The 12,872-nt window shown below is 41.5% G+C and overlaps 2 protein-coding genes and 2 long non-coding RNA genes across 4 annotated transcripts; 1 reads left to right on the top strand and 3 right to left on the bottom strand.

Annotated features, from left to right (window-relative positions):
• Positions 1-22: 22 nt before the first annotated feature.
• Positions 23-8,346, bottom strand: LOC126610034 (30S ribosomal protein 3-1, chloroplastic-like). The gene is made up of 2 exons (XM_050278008.1): positions 7,452-8,346; positions 23-480 (listed from the first exon to the last, which is right to left on the bottom strand). Exons 1-2 carry the CDS (start codon positions 7,725-7,727, stop codon positions 199-201), a joined length of 558 nt encoding a protein of 185 aa, XP_050133965.1. The 5' UTR covers positions 7,728-8,346; the 3' UTR covers positions 23-198.
• Positions 2,855-4,482, bottom strand: LOC126610047 (uncharacterized). Its single transcript, XR_007618356.1, has 2 exons — positions 4,418-4,482; positions 2,855-3,386 (listed from the first exon to the last, which is right to left on the bottom strand). It is a non-coding gene; the product is annotated as an uncharacterized LOC126610047 (long non-coding RNA).
• On the bottom strand, positions 8,291-9,308 carry LOC126610036 (uncharacterized). Its single transcript, XM_050278010.1, has 2 exons — positions 8,681-9,308; positions 8,291-8,532 (listed from the first exon to the last, which is right to left on the bottom strand). Exons 1-2 carry the CDS (start codon positions 9,112-9,114, stop codon positions 8,472-8,474), a joined length of 495 nt encoding a protein of 164 aa, XP_050133967.1. The 5' UTR covers positions 9,115-9,308; the 3' UTR covers positions 8,291-8,471.
• Positions 9,309-9,318: 10 nt separating this feature from the next.
• Positions 9,319-10,472, top strand: LOC126610045 (uncharacterized). Its single transcript, XR_007618353.1, has 2 exons — positions 9,319-9,732; positions 10,025-10,472. It is a non-coding gene; the product is annotated as an uncharacterized LOC126610045 (long non-coding RNA).
• The last annotated feature ends 2,400 nt before the right edge of the window (positions 10,473-12,872 follow it).

The following is a 12,872-nucleotide window of genomic DNA, read 5'->3' as shown; positions in this document are numbered from 1 at the left end:
CAAAGTTTGAGCGAAACAAATGTGATCGGAACAACGAAATGTGATTGGAACTCGGAAGATACAGTCGATATCATCTGAAGAGAAAAGAGAAAATCTAACAAATGTGGTTCACAAATAACCAAAATATGTTATAAAAGAGCATTGCTAACTATAACACACGAACACGGCAGCTTAAAACTCAATTTTCTACATAAAAGCTTACGCCAGGTTGCCGCCGCTCTGCTGCCACAAATTGATGATATCGGTAGCCTGATTGAGAAGAATAATCATCTGTTTCTGAGATATCCAGGGCTTGCTTTCGAGCAAGACCTTGAGCTCCTCCCACGCATCTTTCCTCGGCCAGAAGTAATAGGGGCTGAGAGGGATGGAGCCGTGGCCAGGTATCATCTGGTCCAGCGCAATGCCGATGTTCTTTTCCATCCAAATAAACTTCAATACCAGCCTCGGTTTCTCAAATGGCTTCACCACCACTCCGAGCTTCTATATCATCCAAAAAACAGAAACGTAAGTTCCACAGTAACAGCAGCGTCCTTTTAAAAAAAAAAAAACAAAACGATATTATCTACACTAAGGAGGTGGAGGAATTGGCTAGGCCTCACAATGGGCTAGCAATAATGTGATTCAAATTTACCTTTGACGAAAATCGAATTTAAGACCTCTCACTTACCAGTGAAGAGAAATAATACTAAATCATAGTAATAAATGGCAACAGCAGCGTTTTTTAGAACTAACAATTGTATTTCGTAATTGGAAAAAGGTGTGAAACAAAAGGTAGTTCACACCTTTTATAGAAGCACTTTTATCATAAGAAAAGTCGAAATATTTTCTTTTTTAAATCCAAGTGCTTCAGAGGCACCACCTAGAACTAAAGAGAGTTTTCTGATGTATAAGCACTTTTAATTTTTTCTGCAAACATTGGCAGAATCGTTTTTAGTTGTCAGAAACACTTTTAGTCCTTTTAGAACAATCCATACTTATTGTTTCATGCTTATAAGTTATAACTACAACAACAACAACAACAACAACAACAAAGCCTTTTCCCACTAAGTGGGGTCGGCTATATGAATCCTAGAACGCCATTGCGCTCGGTTTTGTGTCATGTCCTCCGTTAGATCCAAGTACTCTAAGTCTTTTCTTAGAGTCTCTTCCAAAGTTGTCCTAGGTCTTCCTCTACCCCTTCGGCCCTGAACCTCTGTCCCGTAGTCACATCTTCGAACCGGAGCGTCAGTCGGCCTTCTTTGCACATGTTCAAAATCACCGGAGCCGATTTTCTCTCATATTTCCTACAATTTCGGCTACTCCTACTTTACCTCGGATATCCTCATTCCCAATCTTATCATTTCTCGTGTGCCCACACATCCCACGAAGCATCCTCATCTCCGCTACACCCATTTTGTGTACGTGTTGATGCTTCACCACCCAACATTCTGTGCCATACAACATCGCTAGCCTTATTGCCGTCCTATAAAATTTTCCCTTGAGCTTCAGTGGCCTACGACGGTCACACAACACGCCGGATGCACTCTTTCCATCCAGCTCGTATTCTATGGTTGAGATCTCCATCTAATTCTCCGTTCTCTTGCAAGATAGATCCTAGGTAGCGAAAACGATCGCTTTTTGTGATCTTCGCTAGATTGCTCTGGTCATTAGTGTGGATAAGTATATAAATGAATAGAGATAGGAAAGCAAACACAAGATGTACGTGGTTCACCCAGATTGGCTACGTCCACGGAATAGAAGAGTTCTCATTAATTGTGAAGGGTTTACACAAGTACATAGGTTCAAGCTCTCATTTAGTGAGTACAAGTGAATGATTTAGTACAAATGACATTAGGAAATATTGTGGGAGAATGATCTCGTAATCACGAAACTTCTAAGTATCGGAGTGTGGTGTCGTCTTGACTTGCCTTATCTGTCTCATAGGTAGATGTGGCATCTTCTCTGGAAGTACTCTTCCTCCATCCAGGGGTGGTATCTTTAACTGGTGGAGATGCACAAGGTAATGTATCAATTTCACTTGAAGCTTACTTGTAGTTTCAGGCTTGGTCAAGCGCGATACAAACCATGTAGTAGGAGTCCCCCAAGTCGCCGAGCTAGGGGGTCTGCTGAAAGAAGTGACAGACAAGGTAAGCAATCAGAGCTCCGACTGATTGTTCACCTTCTCCCCATCTTGCAGCAGCATGAAGGATAAAGAGAAGAAAAATGAGAAGAGATGATATGAGATACTTTTGCTTTTGAAGAAGTAACTTTCCACAGGCTTATTCTTGAACTGAGCTGGAGGGTTTTCTGGTTTCCTCCAGAGTATAAGGCCGACTGAAGAATTTGAGGGTCAAAACAAGTCCATCAAATCTAGAGTACGTTCCACCCTGCTGATATGGGATACTTTTGCTTTTGACAGAGTAATGAATGTATCGGCACGTGTGCTGTTACGCTTGTCTCCACATGCTTCCTTATATCCTTCGCACTTGCCCTATCTGTTCCTCAAGCAGATGCGGAATCTTCCCTGGAAACATAAGATGTTGAAGATGAGTACTCGAGAGCAATGCCAGGTAAGTAATCAGGTAAGGGGTTCCAGGCAGTCAGTTCCTGGCTGGAAGCTTGATTCCAAGTGCTGACTGATTGCTCTCTTTCTCCTTGTCTTGCAGGTAAAAACAAGGCCAAAAGAAAAGACAGGGAAAAAGCATGATATGGGATACTCTTGCTTTTAACCCTGATGATATGAGATATTCTTGCTCTAGTATAGCTTGTTTGCAGAGGTATTATCGGGGGGAAAGAAAGCTGAATATTTCGAAAGGCTTCGTTGGGAGTGCCCTCTCAGATATGATGAAGGGTTGAGCATTTTTGCAGGTCTGCCTGTCCGTTGGGGATGGAGGTCGACATATATAGGAGTCTCCCTAACAACAAGTAGTAATGCTATTCCTTTACCCTGCTTGGTCATAGCACGGTAGTGGGAGTTGCCAGTTTCACATGTTTTAACTCTGTCAGAGCACTTTGAAAAAGTGGTCTGTGGTATCTGGCTCTCGAGATTCGGAGAACGATGCCTCTTCGATTTTTGAGAAAGCAATCATGATGGGGGTATGACTCTCGAGATTCGGAGAGCAGTGTCTCTTCGATTTTTGAGGAAGTAATCATGTTGGGAGTCTGGCTCTCAAGATTCGGAGGACGGTGCCTCTTCGATTTTGGAGCAAGCAATCTTGTTGGGAGTGTTGTCTCGAATGTGAGTAAAGGTTGGGCATGTTTGCTAGTCTACCTTGCCACGAAGCACAAAGGTTGACACACAGGGACTTTCCAATTATCCAGCAATGGTACTGTTCCTTTACCCTCTCTTCGATTTTGAGAAAGTAGTCATGTTGGGAGTCTGGCTCTCGAGATTTGGAGGACGGTGCCTCTTCGATTTTGGAGCAAGCAATCTTATTGGGAGTGTTTTCTCGAATGTGAGTAAAGGTTGGGCATGTTTGCTAGTCTACCTTGCCACGAAGCACAGAGGTTGACACACAGGGACTTTCCAATTATCCAGCAGTGGTACTGTTCCTTTACAGTTGTGGGTAATAATATGGTAGCTAGACCTTCAAAATTTATGTGTCTAAACTTTTGTTAGTGCTGTTTCTTTGCTATTCTTTTACCTTTCTTGGTCAGAGCGATGTAGTGGGAGCTGCAAGCTTCACGTGCTCAACTTTGGCAGAGAACTTTGGCAAAGTTATTTGTGGTACCCATGAGCTATTGTTGCGTGTGGGAAGTGGGTGATTGAACAGTAAGATTCATGTGCTTTCTACTTCACCAGAAGTCTTCGACAGAATGCCCATAATTTCTGCAAAGCTGAGTGTGCGTGTGACAGGTGCTGACAAGGCTAGAAAAGTAGGTGCCTCTTCGATTTCTGAGATCGGCCCTCGCGGTCTCTGAGCAGCCCAGCTTTTGAGAAAGCGAGCGCCTCTTCGATTGATTCGGAGAACGATGCCTCATCGATTTTTGAGAAAGCAATCATGCTGGGGGTCTGGCTCTCGAGATTCGGGGAGCAGTGTCTCTTCGATTTTTGAGAAAGTAATCATGTTGGGAGTCTGGCTCTCGAGATTCGGAGGGCGGTGCCTCTTCGATTTTAGAGCAAGCAATCTTGTTGGGAGTGTTTTCTCGAATGTGAGTAAAGGTTGGGCATGTTTGCTAGTCTACCTTGCCACGAAGCACAGAGGTTGACACACAGGGACTTTCCAATTATCCAGCAATGGTACTGTTCCTTTACCCTCTCTTCGATTTTTAAGAAAGTAGTCATGTTGGGAGTCTGGCTCTCGAGATTCGGAGGACGGTGCCTCTTCGATTTTGGAGCAAACAATCTTATTGGGAGTGTTTTCTCGAATGTGAGTAAAGGTTGGGCATGTTTGCTAGTCTACCTTGCCACGAAGCACAGAGGTTGACACACAGGGACTTTCCAATTATCCAGCAGTGGTACTGTTCCTTTACCCTTGTGGGTAATAATATGGTAGCTAGACCGTCAAAATTTATGGGTCTAAACTTTGTTAGTGCTGTTTCTTTGCTATTCTTTTACCCTTCTTGGTCAGAGCGATGTAGTGGGAGCTGCAAGCTTCACGTGCTCAACTTTGGCAGAGAACTTTGGCAAAGTTATTTGTGGTACCCATGAGCTATTGTTGCGTATGGGAAGTGGGTGATTGAACAGTAAGATTCATGTGTTTTCTACTTCCCCAGAAGTCTTTGACAGAATGCCCATAATTTTCGCAAAACTGAGTGTGCGTGTGACAGGTGCTGACAAGGCTGGAAAAGGCTGGAAAAGTAGGTGCCTCTTCGATTTCTAAGATCGGCCCTCGTGGTCTCTGGGGAGCCCAGCTTTTGAGAAAGCGAGCGCCTCTTCGATTTTTGAGATCGGCCTTCGTGGTATTTGAGCAGCCCAACTTTTGAGAAAGCAAACGCCTCTTCGATTTCTGAGATCAACCCTCGTGATCTCTAAGCAGCCCAGCTTTTGAGAAAGCAAACGCCTCTTCGATTTCTGAGCAGGCGCCTCTTCGATTTCTGAAGCTTCGTCGAGTGCAGATTTTTATAGGGGCTGGCATTAAGTTCCAAAGCACACTTGAATCTCCACCAGTAGAAGCTTCATTCTTGCACTTCTAAGATCTTGATTTGTCCGACCTCTTCTCTCTTCAACACCTTTGAAAATGTCTGGCCCCTCCGACCGTCGTTTTGACTTGAACCTTGTTGAAGAGGCAGCCCCGCCTTCTCCAGACAACATATGGCGCCCATCCTTCGTCTCCCCTACTGGTCCTCTTACCGTTGGGGATTCCGTGATGAAGAATGATATGACCGCTGCGGTGGTGGCCAGGAACCTTCTCACTCCCAAAGATAACAGACTACTTTCCAAACGGTCTGATGAGTTAGCTGTTAAGGATTCGCTGGCTCTCAGTGTTCAGTGTGCAGGTTCTGTGTCTAATATGGCCCAACGCCTATTTGCTCGAACCCGCCAAGTTGAATCATTGGCGGCTGAAGTGATGAGTCTCAAACAGGAGATTAGAGGGCTCAAGCATGAGAATAAACAGTTGCACCGGCTCGCACATGACTATGCTACAAACATGAAGAGGAAGCTTGACCAGATGAAGGAAACTGATGGTCAGGTTTTACTTGATCATCAGAGATTTGTGGGTTTGTTCCAAAGGCATTTATTGCCTTCGTCTTCTGGGGCTGTACCGCGTAATGAAGCTCCAAATGATCAACCTCTGATGCCTCCTCCTTCTAGGGTTCTGTCCAGTACTGAGGCTCCAAATGATCCCCCTCCGGTGCCTTCTCTTTCTGGGGCTCTACCGACTGCTGAGACTTCTCCTAAGCAACCTTTGTGAAGGCTCCCTCTTGTGTGCTTATTTTGACTCATGTATATGTACATATTTGTAGCTTATCGGGGATATCAATAAATAAGCTTTCCTTCATTTCAACGTATTGTGTTAAATACACCAAAGCCTTCTTCGCTAAGTTCTTTGAATTTTCTTTTGTTAAAGCTTGTATGTTGAAGCTTTCTGAGTGGAGCATGTAGGTTGGGGTAGTGTTCCCTTAATTTCCCGAGTGAGGAAAACTTCTCGGTTGGAGACTTGGAAAATCCAAGTCACTGAGTGGGATCGGCTATATGAATCTTAGAACGCCATTGTGCTCGATCCTGTGTCATGTCCTTCGTTAGTTCCAAGTACTCTAAGTCTTTTCTTAGAGTCTCTTCCAAAGTTTTCCTAGGTCTTCCTCTACCCCTTCGGCCCTGAACCTCTGTCCCATAGTCGCATCTTCTAATCGGAACGTCAGTAGGCCTTCTTTGCACATGTCCAAACCACCGTAACCGATTTTCTCTCATCTTTCCTTCAATTTCGGCTACTCCTACTTTACCCCGGATATCCTCATTCCTAATCTTATCCTTTCTCGTGTGCCCACACATCCAACGAAGCATCCTCATCTCCGCTACACCCATTTTGTGTACGTGTTGATGTTTCACCGCCCAACATTCTGTGCCATACAGCATCGCCGGCCTTATTGCCGTCCTATAAAATTTTCCCTTGAGCTTCAGTGGCATACGGCGGTCACACAACACGCCGGATGCTCTCTTCCACTTCATCCATCCAGCTTGTATTCTATGGTTGAGATCTCCATCTAATTCTCCGTTCTTTTGCAAGATAGATCCTAGGTAACGAAAACGGTCGCTCTTTGGTATTTCTTGATCTCCGATCCTCACCCCTAACTCGTTTTGGCCTCCATTTGCACTGAACTTGCACTCCATATATTCTGTCTTTGATCGGCTTAGGCGAAGACCTTTAGATTCCAACACTTCTCTCCAAAGGTTAAGCTTTGCATTTACCCCTTCCTGAGTTTCATCTATCAATACTATATCGTCTGCGAAAAGCATACACCAAGGAATATCATCTTGAATATGTCGTGTTAACTCATCCATTACCAACGCAAAAAGGTAAGGACTTAAGGATGAGCCTTGATGTAATCCTACAGTTATGGGAAAGCTTTCGGTTTGTCCTTCATGAGTTCTTACGGCAGTCTTTGCTCCTTCATACATATCCTTTATAGCTTGGATATATGCTACTCGTACTCCTTTCTTCTCTAAAATCCTCCAAAGAATGTCTCTTGGGACCCTATCATACGTTTTTTCCAAATCTATAAAGACCATGTGTAATTATAAGTTATAACTGAGTAAGAAAAATATCAAATTCTACGAACTCAGAAAAAATCCAGAGGAAAAATAAAAATAAATACATTCAACTCAGATCAGCATATAATTGTTGATAAACCCAATTATGAATTAACCTTAGTGTTAAGGAATATCACAATGTCACAGTTTTCTGAGTTTCCACTTTCTCGGCAACCAAACAGAACCCAGGAAGAAAAGCAGCACAATTCTAAATTATAGAACAAGACAGCCAAGGAACACAAAAACCCAACAGAGATACTGAGTAGGAGAAAAAACAGACCTCTTTTTCCGGGGCGGTGTCTGCGGTGGCCGTTTCTTCGGCGACCAGAGACTCGGCGGCGGCGGAGAGCCTGACGTTTCTTGCGGCACGAGTATGTCCGAGCCTCAGCTCCAGCATCGAGTGAGAAATAGAGAAAGAAGAAGTCTTCTGCTTCAAATTCAATGCTCGTTGATTAACACTCTTGACATATAGAAGATTTTGCTGCGGCAGCTTCAGCCGCAATACGGCGGCGTTCAGGTTTGCCTGGGACTCGATTCCCATTCCCACAGATAACATCTTCTTCTTCTTCTTCTTCTTCTGTTAAAGTTCTTATCTTCCGCTTTGAGTGGGGACTCGGAGACGGAGATGTATCTGTTTATGTGAAGAGATTGTGAGAGGATAAAATGCCATTTCTCTATCTCTCTCTCTCACCTTGTTTGTTTCTGGTTCTTTGGGCTGGTTTGGTAGCCCAGGCCCAAGATTGAAAGGCCCAGATCAAATATAGCTGGCTAGCCCAATCCAAACCCGACTCAAGATGAAACATAACTCGGTTATAGTTTTGGGAGGGGGCTTCGAACTCGGATTCAAAAGGACGGACACACTGATTGAACTCCATGAACTTATATTTCTCATAAAATCTTTCAAAATCTCAAGTTAATACACTCGTTTAAAGTCACTCCTCCAAACACACTAATAATCTACCATCATAAGCAGCAGACCTGGCGAGATGTTTTTCAGGGGCTGAACGGTAATTGACAGAGATGATGACAACTTGCTTCAGAAGCAAGGGTGTGGCCAAGTAGTCATGCTAACAGCTGCTAGCTAGCTTCAACCTGCAGAGCCAACGCTCAATCCACCAAAGTGAAATAAACACAAACAGAGAGAAGTAAAAACAAGCAAGATAGATGGTTAAGTACATGTACATAATCAAAGATTCAAGTGAAGTTATAAGCAAACCCTTGTTCTATTTCTCAGTCTTCCAACTGCCATGCCTTCTTCCGTGGCCAAATATTTCATCGCGGAAAACGGTTTTCCTTGGAATCAAGCTTCTGGTATAACTGAATATATGCAATTCCCATTCGAAGTTCCAGCTTGTACAGTTCTAATGTTTCCATAGAAAAAGAACACAATGCTTACAAATTTGGAGTACCCTTTGAAATATATGCCATGCTTCCAAGCACCTACGACAGATCGCGCAAAGTACCCTAACAAAGAGGACTATGAATTTTTTTTATCATACTAGGACTCACCTTGATGTGTATGTTGTAGTCCTTTTTCCCACGAGTTTCTTCCTATCATAATAATTCTCCAAAAACCATATATCTAATTGGTTATCTTCTGTTACTGAAGAAACTATAAGAAATATCTTGTATGAGGATATTTTGATCCTTTTCATACCAGACTTCAAATGCTGGAATAAGAATTCCAGTGCAGTTTCCAGATTGATCAAGAAGGAATTGTGGCGGACAGGTCTCAAAGCCGTTGACAATTTCGATGAGCTTGTAACGACAAAAGATAGGATCAAAAAATGCCTTCCAAATGAGATAATTGTCTCGCTTAAGCGTCGCAGGAACCATACAACTAATATTACAATTGAAAAAACTGAAGACTTGGGATTCATCGGAGTAGAATTGGGAACGATGAACTCTGGATGGATCACAGGCAAAGAACTTGAAGACCGCATGGAATTGCTGAGCAATATCAGAGAAGAGAAAGATCAAAGAAGATAAGAGAAGATGACAATTCAGCTTTGGGTGATTAAAGAAAATTGCAGGAAGCAGATCAGGATCGAAGAGAAGCGGTTATTCAGAGAGGCGGGTGATACCATACAAGGAATATCTTGTATATTTCTCCACTGAAAGGATAAGAGTTACAGTTGAGTGTATACACACTAGTGGAAAATGTGATGACTTACACACTAGCCGATAACGTTCAGCTTATCTGTTATGTCTCACCTTCATCTTTAGCATTAACCCACGAAATCCGTTAACACCCGTCATTGAGGGCTTTTGCGTAATTTCAAAAGACGTAATCGAGAAACCATCGCTCTCTATGTCTCGCGCCGTTTGCTCTCTGGCTCTCTTTGCTTCTGGCTCCCATTCTCTCCCTCATCTTCTTCCTCAAAAATCAAGGTTTTGCTGAACTCTCCACCTCTCTCCGGTCAACACCGATTCCCTTCCACATCTTCTTCCATGGTGATTATTTACGTTTCTGAAGATTAGACTTTTGGTCTATTTTTTCTCAGTTTTTTACTTGAGCTTGGTTTTAGGTGGTGCTCTTCACAACAGCTTCGAATTAATTTGTAAGTAGTTGATTTGTGTTTGAGAATTTCGATTGTGATTGTTGTTTTGTTGTGCAAATGATGCTTTCTTGTGTGATTGGATTGGAGATTTTGGGGTTTTTTGGGTTTTGTTTGTGCTGCTTTAGGAAGTTAGGAACTGGTTCTTTGAACTTTGAAGCATACGGTGGTGACAAAGGATATGATCATATTATTAGCTGACAAAGGATATGATCATATTATTAGCTGAATAAGTGCTTCTGATCTGAAAAGTGCTTTTACCAAACTAATGATGGCTTACTTTAATTGTCCATAGGTTATAATGCAAAGTTTGGCCTGTTTAAACTTGGTCACTGCCCCTGGATTTCTCAAGATACCTTTTACAAATATTAACAGGGTATGTGATCGCAATTTTCTCAGGCTGAAAGCTCGAAAGCAGGATCGGTCTATCTTTCGCGTACTTGATCACCACCTGTTTAAAGAAATCTTAGTACATATTATGTGCCTAAAACAACTACATTAATCAATAATACACAGCTACGATCCTATAAAACAGATCCGGTCCAAGTAAGGCCGTAAAAGTAATCGTACCATTGAACAATGTGTCTGTTAGATTAGTTACACTGCACTCCACACAGCAAGGAAAATGTAAATAAGGATACATACATATATGGCAGTGGTTTGAATGTAAAGAACCAGTTTTTTTTATGTCCTTTCTCCAAATCATTGTGTATATGAGTTCGTATATTTGTTTGGATGCTTAATAGTTTTAGGCTAAAATCTTAGATGACCTGATTGAGGTGCATCTGATGTTGAGTAATGAATTTGTTTGCATTCGAAGTAAATTTCTTCTCAACCATTACATACCATATACTGATGGTGCAAAAGTGATGGTCATCAGAAAACCATGATAAAAGTTTTGAAACGAAGCTGTGGAAGTTAATACTTGTAATTTGTATTGGAATGCAAAATTAAAAACAAAAACAAAAAACAAAAACAAAATTGTTAACGGGTTAAATAGATGACCTAATTAGATTAACGGATTGTGTTCGGGTGACCGTTAATTTAACGGGTCGGGTTAAAACCGATCCAAGCTCAATAAACTCGACCCGTTTATAGGTCTACCCACAATTAGGTTAAAATTTATGCATTGTTGAAGATAGTAATTATTTTATGTCCCTTGATCATAGCTCGTATACTAGTATTCCAACGACATAGTGCCCAAGCAGCCGTAATTAGATGAGTGTTCAGCTTTGGTCCTGCACCCAAGCTGAGGTTCCGAAACTATACCATATACAGCTCAGAAACAAGAATTGGAAGCATAAGGGACGCGTTTGGGCTAATTACGCTAGTAGAAGTTTGGCCGAAGGCACGTCCACCAACTATGTTGCGCTCTTGCTATGTAGCACTGCCTCATGATTCTTTTCGTGGTACTCGGCGTCTCCATAGTCCAGTGGTTAGCGAAACAAAAGACAATCAAGAAGAAAACTTAATTAGATGTATTTAATAAAACGAGAGAGGGAGAGAGAGTTTGATTCTATCATAAACCAAGGTGGTCCAACATCATCCTAATAGGAAATTAAAGACCTCAAAAACTAAGACTAGAACAGTGTTGAATACTATAAATTTTTTATAACGCACGTTTTACAATTATTGAAACTCCACTACATTAAACAATTAGAAACTATGTTTTTTAATATTTCCTTTTTTTTGTGGGTAATTACCATAAAATATGTAATTTTGAGATGCTATTTACTTTTCTATCTTTAACCAGTAAAGTAGTAAAGGAAAAGAGGTAAATTTACGTTTTTATTTACACTTCTAGATCAAGATGAGTATATTACATTTCATTTATTTGAGAGTTTTTCAGCGAACAAAAAAAAATGTAGAATGTCTATTTGAAGGTATTCTTTATTTTCCATTGGAGCTACAACATGAGATGCGACAATGGAGTCCAGAGGATGACATTGATTTCGAAGGCTATTGGTGGCGGAAAGTATCGTATTCACAACAAGATTGAATTAACCAATAATGAACCAAGGAACAAAATAAGTCGGGATTTTTTGTGTCAAAGACTTAAATGATGATTACTATTAATTTGTTTTTTAAATACCGCGGCACACTACTAGACTTCTGTAATTTTCCCATGTCAAAGAGATTTATCTGGCCTACATCTCCTTGGATCAAATTAATTACCATATTTCCGCAAAGAAATCAAGCTTGTGGTATAACTGAACATATCGAGTGGTATAACATTGCAATTCCCATTCGAAGTTCCAACTTTTACAATTCTAATGTTTCCTTTCCACTGTTTAGATAGAAAAAGAAAACAGTACTTTCGAATTTGGAGAAGTACCCTTTGAAGTATATACCATGGAGAAGTACAATTCTAATGCGATTCAGTTGAGTGGTTCGGAATCGTATCCTGCTGTGGATTTCGTTGAATGGTTCGATATCCATTGTACTCCACGATTTCGTTGAGTGGTCTAAAATCGTATCTCGCTGTGGATTTCATTAAGTGGTCCAATATCCATTATACTCCACGATTCCGTTAAGTGGTCCAGAATCGTATCCACTCGAATTTTGTTGAGAGATCTGAAATCCTTTCTACTCTGCCATTCCTTTGAGTGGTCTAGAATCATATCCTGGTTTGGATTCCGTTGAGTGGTCCGGAATCCCGTTTGGTATTATGGTTCCGTTGAGAGGTCCAGAACCCGATTAATTGCTTTATTGATTCTTCGGATTAAGTTTGGATTGAAATAGCTTTATAGATGTATGCTTTGACTAAACTATGTCGCTTTAGCCCTACTTTTCATTGTGTTGTATGAGTTTATGGTTGTGAGCTGTTGTGATTTGTTTCAGACGAGCCGTTGGATGTCTGAGTGACTTCTTCGAGATATTTCAATGGCATGACTTCGATTTCAAAATCGATGGTTGGTTTTTAATAGTATCATATATGTAGAATTATTGTCAGTCACACGAGCTTTGTGGCTTATCCGGGTCGTTGTTTGTAAGGGCGATTGTGCAGGTGTTAGTAGATACGAGGAGCTTTGGGGTAGTAGACAGAGTTCAGAGGGTTTAGAGTGTTAGGTTACCCTTATACTTTTCCTTAAATAGTTGTAATTATAGTTGTTTTCAGTTTAGTATTTCAGTTGGTATTTCCT

This window comes from Malus sylvestris, chromosome 17 (assembly GCF_916048215.2).
Source record: "Malus sylvestris chromosome 17, drMalSylv7.2, whole genome shotgun sequence".
NCBI classification, from domain to species: domain Eukaryota; kingdom Viridiplantae; phylum Streptophyta; class Magnoliopsida; order Rosales; family Rosaceae; genus Malus; species Malus sylvestris.
Note: the sequence above shows the minus strand (reverse complement) of the source record. Positions and strands in the feature narration are given on the sequence as shown.

Coding starts and splice junctions, on each gene's coding strand:
- LOC126610034 (XM_050278008.1), bottom strand. CDS start 7,727: ATGTTATCTGTGGGAATGGGAATCGAGTCCCAGGCAAACCTGAACGCC. Junction 481..7,451: donor ACACCGCCCCGGAAAAAGAG/GTCTGTTTTTTC, acceptor TGGATGATATAG/AAGCTCGGAGTGGTGGTGAA.
- LOC126610036 (XM_050278010.1), bottom strand. CDS start 9,114: ATGCGGTCTTCAAGTTCTTTGCCTGTGATCCATCCAGAGTTCATCGTT. Junction 8,533..8,680: donor ACTACAACATACACATCAAG/GTGAGTCCTAGT, acceptor TGGAAACATTAG/AACTGTACAAGCTGGAACTT.